The sequence below is a fragment of the Melanostigma gelatinosum genome (assembly GCF_949748355.1).
Source record: "Melanostigma gelatinosum genome assembly, chromosome: 6".
In the NCBI taxonomy this organism is placed as follows: Eukaryota; Metazoa; Chordata; class Actinopteri; order Perciformes; family Zoarcidae; genus Melanostigma; species Melanostigma gelatinosum.
The window spans coordinates 17,700,646-17,714,177 of NC_136639.1; the positions used below are offsets into that span (position 1 = coordinate 17,700,646).

A 13,532-nucleotide genomic window follows, 5' to 3' on the forward strand; every position below is an offset into this window, starting at 1 on the left:
TTCATAACACTGCTTCCTGTGTGTACGTGCCTTTACGGTGTTTTGAACCGGGTCTCTGTGGCAACGGGGTGCTACAATTGCATATCCAACATCTCTCCTTAAAGAAGGAGAGAACATGCCACAGTTCATATTTACTGTGTCTGAGTTTTCAGAAGCCTCTAATCACATACACCCAGCTCACTTCACTCCATCCAGGTTGATTTTAATCCAAATGTAAATTCTGAAAATCCTGTAGTAGCCAGCAAGGTTTCAAAACTAAGCTGGAAATAAATAATTCATGCTCATTCCTCTGCAAATTCATTTCAGTTTGTATTTACTTTCAACTGAAATATCTTCTGCATACAATGCACCACAAATCTCTAGGTATCATCAAATTGTGTCTCTAGCCAGAACAACAGAAAGCGCTCTTGCTGTGTGCACTAGAAAATTGTCTCCACAGCCCGTTTTGAAAAACACAGATCACAGGAGCGAGCATCCACGCCTGTCATCAAAATCAAACAGTGAACCGACAACCAGGATGCCGCTTCAGACAACAAACAACCCCACCAGACAACACAAACACATGCGCACACATGTTGTTTTACCTGAGCTCGTTCTTGTGTATTTCAATAATCTTCCTCTCCAGTTTGAGGGACTGTTTAGGGAACAGCTTGAAGTCTCTGATGTAGTCTGACGGGTGCTCCTCTGGGTCGTAGTCCCCGAGCTCAGCTGGAGACAGAGAGTGATGTCAGTGTGACAGTGGTCTACCATCAGATTTAGTGCGAGATCTATTTTAAAGGAACAATTCAACACGTACAAGCAATAGGAATTAAACATGATACATAAATGCTGTCCATTAACCATAACATTTTGGGAAATACATGTATATGCTTGTTGAAGAGTAAGATCAGAGAGAACTTTTTAAAAATATTTGTATTTCCACAGGAGAATATACCGGTACTCATAAGCAGCTGAGATAACCCTGATGGATAAATATTTCCCTTATTCCTTATATTTCCCTAATTGTTTTTAAATCTCCTTTTCTTTTGCCTTATGTTTTGATGCTTTTAATGGTTTTATGTGAAGCACTTTGAATTACCTTGTTGTTGAAATGTGCTATACAAATAAACTTGCCTTGCCTTATTGAATCCAGTACAAAGCCCTAACAGACACTAATTTCCCTTTTAAATCCGTTCTTAATTAGCAGTCACAATAAAGGTTAAATCTGAAACTTGCCTGGAGTTTAATTAAACAGTAATCCTCAACCTATTCTCCAGCTCTGTAATCAACACCCTGACAAAGTGGGACAGGGACCTGCCCTCGTTAATCAGAGCAGCCAATGATGTGCTGCAGACACTCTCTAGGTCGAGATAACTCAGCCAGTCACGCTCTGCTCTCTGGGGATATGAGCCAATCAGAGAGTGTTTGCAAAGTTCAGAGATTTGTGTAGCAGCCAGAGGGGTTCATTTACGTCGTACGGCTCAGCTAATTCCACTCGTAATCCATTTTAAGGCAAATGGCTCATTATTAAACTGTATCTGCTAATTAACTGGAGAGAAAAAAAATTGTTCTTATTCCTTTTCTAAGTGGTCCATATACATCCTGCTGTGTTTTAAAATGTTAGGTTACAACATCAGTCTGATGACAAACTGCAGCAGCTAAAAGCAGAGGGCAGATAAATGGAGCTCTTCTTTCAGACATAGTTATATTAAGTGTTAAAGGGACAGTTCACCCCAAAATCAAAAATACATATTTTTACTCTGAACTGTAGTAGTATTTATCAGTCCATATTGTTTTTTGGTGCGAGTTGTCGAGTGTTAGACATCTTCATCACACGGCAAGTCACACCAAAACAATCAAGGGGTGTGTTTGTGACTCCAATCTGAAGTTGTGCACTACAATAAGAGGGATGTGGCCGTCTGTACACTGATTTATTACATTTCACAAAATGAACGCAATAAAGGCTAACTCAAATTAAAACGCTAAATGCTAAAAATGAGTAAATAACTGCATAGGCTACTAGCTAACTCTGAATAACATGCATATGCATCCAGAATAAAACAAAGTAATCGGCTACACGTACAAAGGATTAGCAGGTTAGTTTAATATGATGGGCCCCTAAATCCTACAGTGACTGCCAGTTCAATTACAGAACACAGAGCGATAAACTGGATCAATATAAATATTACAGTATTGAAGACAGTATGAATCTGCCAGGGACCATCACTAAAGTACACACCAACCTCTGTAAACTGCACAGTTCTCGTTTTTACAAAGAAGTGCAAATGCAGTAAAGCTAGGAAACAAACAGCAAAAACCTGCTCACATCTGTGTCGACATCCTAAATACAAAAGGGATTCAGCTGTAGCGGTCTTAATCACCAGTACGTTCACTGTCAACACATTTAAACCGGCTTCACCCTGTATGATGCAGGCTCCAAGATATGCAGCTTCAGCAAAAGGACAAAGGAGACGACCGTGGTAGACATCTCTCTTCAGCTGGAGGTACAGGAGATACCTGGACACACGGACACGACACAGTTGAGAAGAACGAAAAACTGACAATATCACTTCATCTGAATGTGCTTTATATGTGTTACTCAAGTCGAAAGTGTATTTGGTTCAGTGTACAGTAATTGTTACTGTTGTGTCTCTAACATCACGTTATCTTCACAATAAATTGTTCCGGATGGTTCACAATAAAATTCATAAAGCCAACACAGACTCATGATGCTCTATAGCTGTGTTGCTGTGGCCATTAAAGAGAATATTGCTGTGGAAACAACCACCAATACAGCAGTGACTGGTTCTGTAGTTACTATGGCAACGGCTTCAATGGAGTCAAGTTTAGGCACGGCTGCTGACATGCCGATTTGTGTAACCAAGGAGACAAGAAATGACAGTGATGCTGAACCTATAGGGACATGTGACGCCGTGGATACAGGTGAGTTTCAGCCACTCACACAACGCAGTCACCTGACTCCTGACACTTGTGTTATAACTCGAGCCACTGAAGAGAAGCACCAAAGTCTGAATGGTGAGGAAAGCCTGCTGCTGGAGCTGAAGAGTTTTTTATATTGTCGGTCTGTGGCCGCATGCAGGTTCTGCAAATTGGCCTAAAAACAGTTTAATCAGCTATCAGCTATCTTTATTTACATAACCTTCTTCTCTTTTGTCTTTGACGCATGCAGCGATAGCTCTTCTTTCTGTCTTCTCACCTTCTACTTCCTTCCCTGAACTCTTGTTTCCATCCTACAGTTACAGTATCTCTTACACTCCTCTTGTTTTATGGAACAGGAAGTCCATCTCTGTCAAATGATACAGTATGAAAATAATCATCTCACATAATGACTACAGAACTTGAAGCCTCATAAATTCATTCAATATTCCAAACCTGTTTGTTTCTTTAACTTTAGCTCTTTTATGTCCCTGCAACATACTTTGAAAATATATATATATATTTTTCAATCAATCTTCTTTTCTGCCATCACTCCTTGTGTCTCTACTTCTCCCACACTGTGGTTTTATCCACACTGTGGTTTTATTATCACTCTTCTCATTTACTGCCTGAGGTTGAATCTGTGTAGGTCAGCAGTGTTTTGCCTGCACACCGTGGGATCACCGAGCAGGTTACATCCATGCAGTACGCTTTTACAGCTGAGCTAGTGCTCAACTCTATCAACACAGAAGCCATATGTACATTGGAAGTGTTTTTGCAACCTTATTGTCAGACAAGAATGTCAATTTTGGACGTTTAATTCAACATCCAATGCTGACATTTTTTAATTCACTTTCTACAATATTGTCAATACATAAGAAGTGCATCGCTCTCTGCTTTAGCACTGATGACGTATCACCTAATATGATGGGTGTGATTAATAAAGACACTGGGTTGTTTTTTTCATCTAGGGGGGGAAGTTGAAGAGGAAAAAGCCTTCAAATAACATCCTGCAAACTGACACATGCAGCACACACAACATTAGCATAATAGTTTTGGGGATTTTCATGATGGGAAAAAAAATATCCTTGATATTGAGCACTTCATTGGTTGTCTGTCATCACTGACTGCAGCTCGTCTGAACTTTCCCAACTCAGCTGGACTTTAATGTCCACTGCCCACTCATCTGTAGCAATGTAGTGTAACGGTGCTCCTTGAGGACACAGAGGTTAGGTTTGCTTTTTCTTAAAGACAAGCTGGTGAAAAGAAATGAACACATATAAATGCAGTCCTTTCAAATCGTTTAAATGCCAGAAGAGTGAGGTAAAAAAAAAAAGGGACGCAAAAGAAAAAATCTTGAGAGACGTTATAGAAACTGAAGGACAACTCAAGGAAGGGGGAAGCTGAGAAACAGAGAAAAAGGTTTTAATGACATCGATGACGCACAAAAACAGCTTCAAATTATAAAAGTTGAGGACTGGGAGTCATGCCAATATGAGAGGAGAGATGTGGAGAGACACCTGAGGGAGCAGAGTGGGCTGTGATAACTGGCAGGAAGGAGGAGGACAGCGAGGGACCAACAGAAGGGAGTGAGGAGACACCTTAGGGATGAAAAAAGAGATGGAGTGTAGAGCTCTGGAAGAGCGAAAGATGGAAAAGCAGGGCTGGAGGAAGGGAAGAGAGAGTCGGTGAGACGTGACAGCTCAGATGGGACGAAGAGCTCGAAAACAGAGTCCCTGCTGAGTGAGCATCTCTCGCTATGCCTGAGAGAAGGTGTGTGTGTGTGCATGTGAGGAGGGTCATTATAAAGTGTGTATAAACCACCAGTTACTACACAAGTTACGACAACTTCAAATGTGTTGTTTTTTTTTAATCACATCTACCAAACACAGGTTGTTTTAATAAAGTGCATAAATGCATCTGCGGTGCGACATATCAGAAAGGAGGCTGCTACTGAAAGCTGTGAAGGTGATAGTCCAACGCTCATTAATTACACAGGAAAGCTACTTTGTTGGATGGATGAAAAAGTGTTGCATATTCGCATGAAATCACAGTCGGCACATGTTGCCAAAGTCATTAGCGCCTGATGAAACATCAGTATTTCTGAATCTATTGAGAAAGAATCTATTTTCTGAAGAAAGAGAAGAAAATTGATCCTTGAAATTTGGTGAAAATTAGATAAACAATCAAAATTGTGGTGGCAAAACTTGAATATTATGTGTCGGGGTTTTTACATTTTCTTCATTACAACCAAACACGACTGCATATCAAAAGACTACATGAATCTCTGCTGTGGCTGTCACTAACATGATGAATGTCATACATTTTCTTTCAAAAGGCTTGGGATAGTGTTAGAAACCCAACCAAAGGGCCCCGAGACAATCAACCACTATCTGGAATCATTGTTCAACCATTTATAGCTCTTAAACTACTACATCAAGCTAATATGCATACACATGTAATACAGCTGCTCTAAAGAGAGAGGCATGTCAGGTTACTTTATTTTATTGTTTATTTTACACTTTCTCCATTCATCACACGTAAACCATCCATTGTGTGTGTTGGTTCTTACTTGGTGAGCTCCTCCTTGATTTTCATTGGCTCGTGGGGATAAAACTTGACCCGGAAACACATCGTGTACGGCTGCTGAGCTGCTGAAAACAAGAGAAGGCCGTTTAGAAGAGAGAAGAATTTAGCAAAGAAGAAAGCAGAACAGAAAGACGAGAGAAATGAGAGAAGACGAGTAGACGTCTTCAATTAGAAGAGGAGAGGAGAAAGGAGAGAAGAGAGATAAATGAACGAGTGCAAGACAGAAGAGGAGCAGAGCAATGAGGATTATGTAAAACTGAGAGGAAAAATAAGTTGGAGACGAAAAAAGAAATCAGGGTATGCCTCTAATACTGATTAGTCATTTGATAATTACAGTAATTAGTCATCACCCACACACACACACACACACACACACACACACACACAAACACACACACACACACACTAAGTACCTCATTTGAGCTGGGGTCTGCTTCTTGTCCTTTGATCTGAATTCTGATTCATTTAATTTCTGATTCCTATGTATGTGCGTGCGTGTGTGTGCGTGTGTGTGCGTGTAGTTGCTGCTGGAGAGAATTTGAGCTTTGAATGATATTTTAAATAGGCATGGTAACAGACATACACACACTTAAATAAGTTCACACAAACGCACACAGTCAACGATGTGGCGCTCGGATCAAACGACAGCAGTCGTCTAAACTCCCTCTCGGGGTCTCACTGATCTCTCAACATTGCATACGAACACACATTCATGCACACACATGCTGACATTCAAAGTGTACTTGTCGAAGTCGTCAGTTGGAACAGGAGGGTTATGAGAGCTGTTTGCATCCCGTTTCCTGTCAATCCGTTTTATTTTTTGAACCATTTCTAGTGAAGTTTTGTCGTATCCTGCTCGAAAGATGCAATCCTCCCACCCGCGCTCCAAAAAAGTTGAGCTGCTTTTTGCCAGGGCTTAAGGGACAAAGATGCTTTAAAAAAAATTATTTTTTAAAAGAAACAAACAAAAAAGAATGTTTCAAGGGAAAGTGAATTGGCACAATAGTATGCACACACACACATACACACACACACACACACACACGATGTGACGCATATGCATGTAAGCTGAGACGCACAAAGAGAAAGTAAATCACAAGTCATGCTTCCTAATTTGAGAGTAAATGCTGCCACAGGGAGAAATGATGTGTCAGTACGACTCAGATCTATTCAACACTCCGTCCCTCTCTCTTATCTCTTTTTCTTTCTGCAGCCTCTCTCATCTCTAACTGTCTCTCAAATCTCCTCTTTTCTCTCTCTTTTTATTCCCTAATCTGACTTCTTTCTTCAGCTACATCATCTATCACTGTCTCCTCTCTCTACCCCTCTGAATTAGCACCCACACATTTCCTCTTTATCACTCGTTTCCCCCCACTTTCTCTCTTCCTCCATCTCCTCATCCTCCCCCCTCCTGCCCTCACACACATGTTCTGATGAAGCAGGGCACGCCACTAACAGCTGCTTTATTCATTTATAGCAGGACAGAAAGAACAGGACAGCCATTAAAAGGGTGGGCTAACTTCAGATATGTTTTTGCTGAGTGCACAGATAATTGACGAGCGTCACACTGTTCTAAGTGTGATGCTCGTAGCAGCAGAGCATCAGTTCCAACAGTAGACATCAGGATTTGGTATCAGTCCAAGGAGACGAATCCAATTTACCGGGGCTCAGATAAGATCTGCATCCATGTAGCTGGCAGGCTAATGGAGCTAAATATTTTTTGCACAGATGTAAATGCATCATCCCTTCAGTTTTACGTGATCCACCAAACTTGTCACTGGTTAAACTTGCACGTCCACTGAAGGCCGCCTGTTTACTTGTTTGAGGACTGAGTTCTCTACCTTCTGGCTTGTGCTCCCCTGCAATGTCTTTGTAGTTCACTCGGTCTGTTCGTTTATTTTCCAATGGGCCACTTGTCCCTCTGGCGGTTTGTTGTGTCACTCTGTCTCTGTTTGTCTGCCTGTGGTGTTGTCTGGCTCTGTCACTATACTCATGGTGAGTGCATGTGAGCAATGTGTCCTGGGGATGAAGCCGGTGATAAAACTTGTATACAAGTACATTTCCTAAATAATATTTGCAAAATTACAAACAACAGATGTATATGCACTTTTTATTTTCCTTTTTTTACCACGCATAATGAATGTCCCATTCAATAGGGCACACGCTGGTATCGGATGTTTTGTTTTTTAATTGTTTGAATATCCAGTGGATTTACCACTCTGGTGCGCATGCTGTCATGACCTCAGAGTCTCTGTGCTGTTGTCTGTTTGTCGTGTTCATCGTTGTGTACACTCAGACTGATGCAGAACACACAGAAAAACACGACAGGAGCAGAAGTGACACTTACACTTCATCTGCCTCACCACGGGCTTGTTGGGCTCCAGCCAGTGCTGAGAGAGAGAGAGAGAGAGAGAGAGAGAGAGAGAGAGAGAAGACCAATGTTACCCTGAAATAAGAATAGTAACTTTTCGAGCTAAAAAACAATATGCTGCCATTTCAATTCCGAATCAAAGATCTCTGGTTGGTTCATTTCTCAAGCTTAAAATAAGCTAATTGAGGCAGCATTTGGACATTTTAATGGTTGAAACACCTGCACCCATCAAAGAAGATAAAAACTTCACTGATGCCATTATTCTGTTGTAAGGTTGTCTTTACTGCACTCTATTGTACTCATGGTGTTTATGTGGAGACTCATTTTGTTATTATTTGTCACTTGAACTTACAATATAATGTACTGACTGCCTCCTGATTTATATCCAACAATCCCACTTTGGCTGGTTAGAGCAGTGTCCTGTTAGTGGGTGTCATCATTAGTTTCTTTATCTTTGTTCTTCTGTGTATTTGTGCAGCTATATGATTAAAATATTTGAATATAAATGGTGTTGATAAGAAGATTGTGCTTCAGAGGCTTCAAAACTGCATCGAGGGATAATACAACTTGCATTTTGATATTTCTTTTCACTGCAATGTTTTATGAAAACTCGATACAAACAAACTTGAAGATCTATTTCTTGCCTCAAGATAAAATCATGAGACTGGAGTCTTCTATTCTAGTACCAAAACAATTAGTCGTTAATCAATCAACAGTAAATGAATCATCAACATTTTAGATAATTATTTATTGGTAAGTTAACCCCCCAAAAATGGTCAATCCGCTTCTTAAATTGTGAGGATTTGCCTGTCAGGATCCAGGATTCCCCTGTCTGTTGTGGTGTGCCATGTGCTCTGTTTGTCCTCTGCCTTCAGACACCTCCCAGGGCCGCACCCTTAATCGTGCACGGCTGAGGACACTCAAGCTGATCACCTCCTGCAGCCTGACACACCAGACTCAGGGCCCCTTAATGAGTAGCCTGCCACTATATAAACTCTGGTCCTGCAGTCTGGGAGTGTCAGGTCGTACCGTCTTCTCCCGCTGAAACCCCGTGGTTCCTCTGCCCGCCTTGTGTCTGTGGATTACACTCCGCTCCTCTGCCCTCCTTGTGTCTGTGGATTACACTTCGCCGCTCTGCCCTCCTTGTGTTTTGTGGATGCGCTCTGCCGCTCTGCTCTCGTTGTGGTCTACGGATTACACTCTGTCGACTCCAGTATCGAGCCACGGGACTTCACGCCGTCAACTCACCAGCCCTCCAGTGTCGAGCCACGGGACTCACACCGTCGATCTGTCAACTCTCCAGTGTCGAGCCACGGGACATCACACTGTCGATCTGCCACTCGGGTGTCGGACCACGGGCTCCACACCTGCACCCACCTGTCTATAAATAAAGCCTGTTTAACATTCACTTCTGTCTCCTGTGGTCTTGCGTTTGGGTCCTATCTGTGAACTCCCGTGACAGAACGACCTGACCATAATGGACCCAGCAACCACAGGAGCAGCTACGCTGGCCGGACATAGCACGCAGCTGGAGGCACCCCAGCAGATGCTCATGGAGATGCGTCAAGCCCTGCAATCCATGGCAGGTGAGGTCTCTGGGGTTGGCCGCATCTTGCAGGAACTAGCCCGGACAGTCAAGTCTCCACCAGTTCCAGCACCCGCACTATTCCCGCCTGTCCTCGCTCCGCCGGTCTGGGAATCCCCCGTGCCGGTTCCGAGTCCCTATGATGGAACACTGGGGAAGTGTCAAGGCTTCCTGTTGCTATGCCAACGGGTGTTTGACCGACAGCCCCTGACTTTCGCCTCAGACAGGTCCAAGGTGTCTTACGTGGTCTGCTTACTGCGGGGAAGGGCTTTGGACTGGGCCATGTACACAGTGAGCAGCGACCAGCCTAATACTGTGGGGTATGTGGACTTTGTGACTGCTCTGATGAGAGTTTTTGACCCTCTGGGGAACTCTGAGTATCTGGTCAAGCGCCTTCTCAGCCGGAGACTGAGCCATGCAAGGGTAGCGGAACACTCAGTGGCCCGGTCGACTCCGGCTCCCCGTAGTCAGACTGCATTGCAGCCGGCTCCTGTTCCTGTCACCTCTTCGCCGCAGCTAGCTCCGGTTCCTACCGCCTCTGCGGCACAGCTTTCGCCAGTCCCGGTCGCCGCCGTCTCCGTACCGCGGCGACCTCCAGTCCCGGCCGCCGCTGTCTCCATACCGTGGCGACCTCCAGTCCCGGCCGCCGCAGTCTCAGTGCAGCAGCGACCTCCAGTTCCCGCCGCTGCCGTCCCAGATCAGCAGCGACCTCCAGCTCCCGCCGCTGCCGTCCCAGAGCAGCGACCGCCAGTTCCCGCCGCTGCCGTCCCGGAGCAGCAGCGACCTCCAGTTCCCGCCGCTGTCATCCCGGAGCAGCAGCGACCTCCAGTTCCCGCCGCTGCCGTCCCAGATCAGCAGCGACCTCCAGCTCCCGCCGCTGCCGTCCCAGAGCAGCGACTGCCAGTTCCCGCCGCTGCCGTCCCGGAGCAGCAGCGACCTCCAGTTCCCGCCGCTGTCATCCCGGAGCAGCAGCGACCTCCAGTTCCCGCCGCTGTCATCCCGGAGCAGCAGCAACCTCCAGTTCCTGCCGCCGCAGCTCCAGTTCCTGCCGCCGCAGGGCCAGCTCCAGTTCCTGCCGCCGCAGCTCCAGTTCCTACCGCCGCAGCTCCAGTTCCTGCCACCTCTACGCCAGTCGCTGCCGCCTCTACGCCGCAGCCCGCTTCAGTTCCTGCCGCCTCAGCGCCGCAGCCCGCTCCAGTTCCTGCCGCCTCAGCGCCGCAGTCCGCTCCAGTTCCTGTCGCCGCCTCCGTGCCGCAGCCTCTCCCACACCCGGCCGCCGTCCCAGAGGCGCAACGACCTCCAGTTGCCGTCTCTGAGCGGCAGCGACCTCCAGTGCCCGCTGCCGTCTCTGAGCAGCAGCGACCTCCAGTGCCCGCTGCCGTCGCGGAGCAGCAGAGACCTCCAGGACCTGCCCCTGCTGCACCAGCATCCTATTCTCCAGAACCCGTCCGCCCGCCCGGCCGTCCGCCGGAGCACCCGTGGCCGGAGCCCTTCTGCCCTCCCGGCCGTCCGCCGGAGCACCCGTGTCCGGAGCCCTTCTGCCCTCCCGGCCGGCCGCCGGAGCACCGGGGGCCGACGCTCTTCGGCGGCCCCGTGGCGGGTCAGATCCTGTCACCCCTCCTCCGGACCCCCGCCGCCCACCCTAGTCGGCCTTATAGCGGTGGGGACATCCCTCCTCCGGACCCCCTCCACCCGCCCTGTGTTGGGTCTTGTGTTACGTCTGGAATCCGTGCCTTAAGGGGGGGGTACTGTCAGGATCCAGGATTCCCCTGTCTGTTGTGGTGTGCCATGTGCTCTGTTTGTCCTCTGCCTTCAGACACCTCCCAGGGCCGCACCCTTAATCGTGCACGGCTGAGGACACTCAAGCTGATCACCTCCTGCAGCCTGACACACCAGACTCAGGGCCCCTTAATGAGTAGCCTGCCACTATATAAACTCTGGTCCTGCAGTCTGGGAGTGTCAGGTCGTACCGTCTTCTCCCGCTGAAACCCCGTGGTTCCTCTGCCCGCCTTGTGTCTGTGGATTACACTCCGCTCCTCTGCCCTCCTTGTGTCTGTGGATTACACTTCGCCGCTCTGCCCTCCTTGTGTTTTGTGGATGCGCTCTGCCGCTCTGCTCTCGTTGTGGTCTACGGATTACACTCTGTCGACTCCAGTATCGAGCCACGGGACTTCACGCCGTCAACTCACCAGCCCTCCAGTGTCGAGCCACGGGACTCACACCGTCGATCTGTCAACTCTCCAGTGTCGAGCCACGGGACATCACACTGTCGCTCTGCCACTCGGGTGTCGGACCACGGGCTCCACACCTGCACCCACCTGTCTATAAATAAAGCCTGTTTAACATTCACTTCTGTCTCCTGTGGTCTTGCGTTTGGGTCCTATCTGTGAACTCCCGTGACATTGCCTCTTTCTCTGTTTTGTACTTTTTTAAACTGCATATCTTTGACTTTTGGACTGTTGGAGAGACAAACCAAGCAAATTAAAGACGTCCCTCTGGGCTTTTTTTTAACACATTTTATAAGCTAAACAACAATACCACTGCTGTGGTTGTTCTGCAAGTGTGTGTAGGTGTGTGTGTGTGTGTGTGTGATAGTTACCCTCTGTTTCTCGGGGTCCACATATCGAATACCAAAGTAGTCTTTCTCAAGTAGGTTGTAGTGGTTACACACATGGTCCAGGAGGAACTGGCCTTTAGTGTCTCTCTGTAAAGACATAAAACACACAAATCCTGTTAAAATGTAAGGGCATTATTTTGTGAACAGTCTGCTTCTTTCATCCAAGCAATGTCTCCACCCATGGTGAGAATAAATCCCATAAACCTCACAGCTGCATCACTGTGCCATAACAATCCCCTACCCCCTGGGTGATATACCAGTGATGTACATGTCGTATCAGGGTGAAACATATATGTCAATAGCTTTTAGGTCGCTTGGCAACAGTATTTCTGGCGGTCATATTCCACACACAGCCTCCTAACATGCTGGTAAATAAAGTTCATAAACAGATCATGAACACAGAGAGATCAATAATCACTCTGCATTTATTACCTGCCCCATAGTCAATATGTACTCATCACATACAGACAAGCATTGCAATGTTTAAGTCTATGTAGCTGAGCACAAAACAACACTTTCAGGTGTCAATAAGGTGCGACCATACTTGCGCACACACACACATAAAATAAAATATATATACGCATGATGCTGCACGTGTGTCTCTCCTATCTCCGAACAAATGCACTTCATTCCCATCTTCTTAACCCATTTACTATAAATTCAATATTCCTTAAATTGCTATTTTGTCATTTTATATGCATCACAGATCACCTCAAGACTTGTGATTAAGTGCGTGTGTGTGCGTGTGTGTATGTGTGTGTGTCCTATGACTGTTCTATAACCTGCTGATGGATGTGGATTCAGTGCTCAGTTGAGCAGGACTAATTGATTCAGTTGGAAATCATCTGTTTGCCCTTGTTGTGATTTATTCACCACTGGAGACACACTAACACACACAACACAGCTGGGTCTCTGGCCACAACATGTATTACTACCAATCGGCATGAATGTCAGAATGCCAAAAAATCATGACGCTTCTCCATAGCAACTGATCACTTCTTTTACGTACTTGCCTGTACTAACAAAGACTAATCATGGCTGGTTGTGTCCTGTCCTGGTTGTCTTTATTGACTGTGAAGCACCTTTTTACACACTTCTTTTACACTAAAGGTGCCTCATGTTTTCTGCAGGCCACAACCTCCGCGTCTGAAAAAAGAAGCCAATGCCAAACTGCTTTGAACTAGTTTCAAGTCTTCGTCAATACAGCATGATGTTAATTTAGTAAAATGATGATCCCTTCGAGAGTAAAATAGACAGCAGGGTACGCTTTAGGGAGTGGCTACCTTGTGATTGACAGGTCGCTTACCACGACATTGTCCGGTCTGGGAGTTATGTTAGTTAGTATGTCTAACCCTTTCACAGTGTGTTTTCACTTCATGAAAGTTCAGGAACCTCTTCGGTCACCTAAAATGTCTTGTTCAGCGCTCGGCCCACCCTCTCGTGTCACTTCTGGT

At 46.0% G+C, this 13,532-nt stretch overlaps 1 protein-coding gene across 1 annotated transcript in view; it reads right to left on the reverse strand.

The window, feature by feature from the left end:
• The window catches only part of frmd3 (FERM domain containing 3), a gene marked incomplete at both ends in the record, with an annotated part of 46,867 nt that overhangs the window by 20,626 nt on the left and 12,709 nt on the right, over positions 1 to 13,532 (reverse strand). Inside the window, 5 exons of the mRNA XM_079269927.1 lie at positions 585 to 708; positions 2,399 to 2,496; positions 5,489 to 5,570; positions 7,853 to 7,895; positions 12,061 to 12,165. Of these exons, the coding sequence (XP_079126053.1) occupies positions 585 to 708; positions 2,399 to 2,496; positions 5,489 to 5,570; positions 7,853 to 7,895; positions 12,061 to 12,165 (452 nt within the window). The remainder of the gene's footprint in view (positions 1 to 584; positions 709 to 2,398; positions 2,497 to 5,488; positions 5,571 to 7,852; positions 7,896 to 12,060; positions 12,166 to 13,532) is intronic.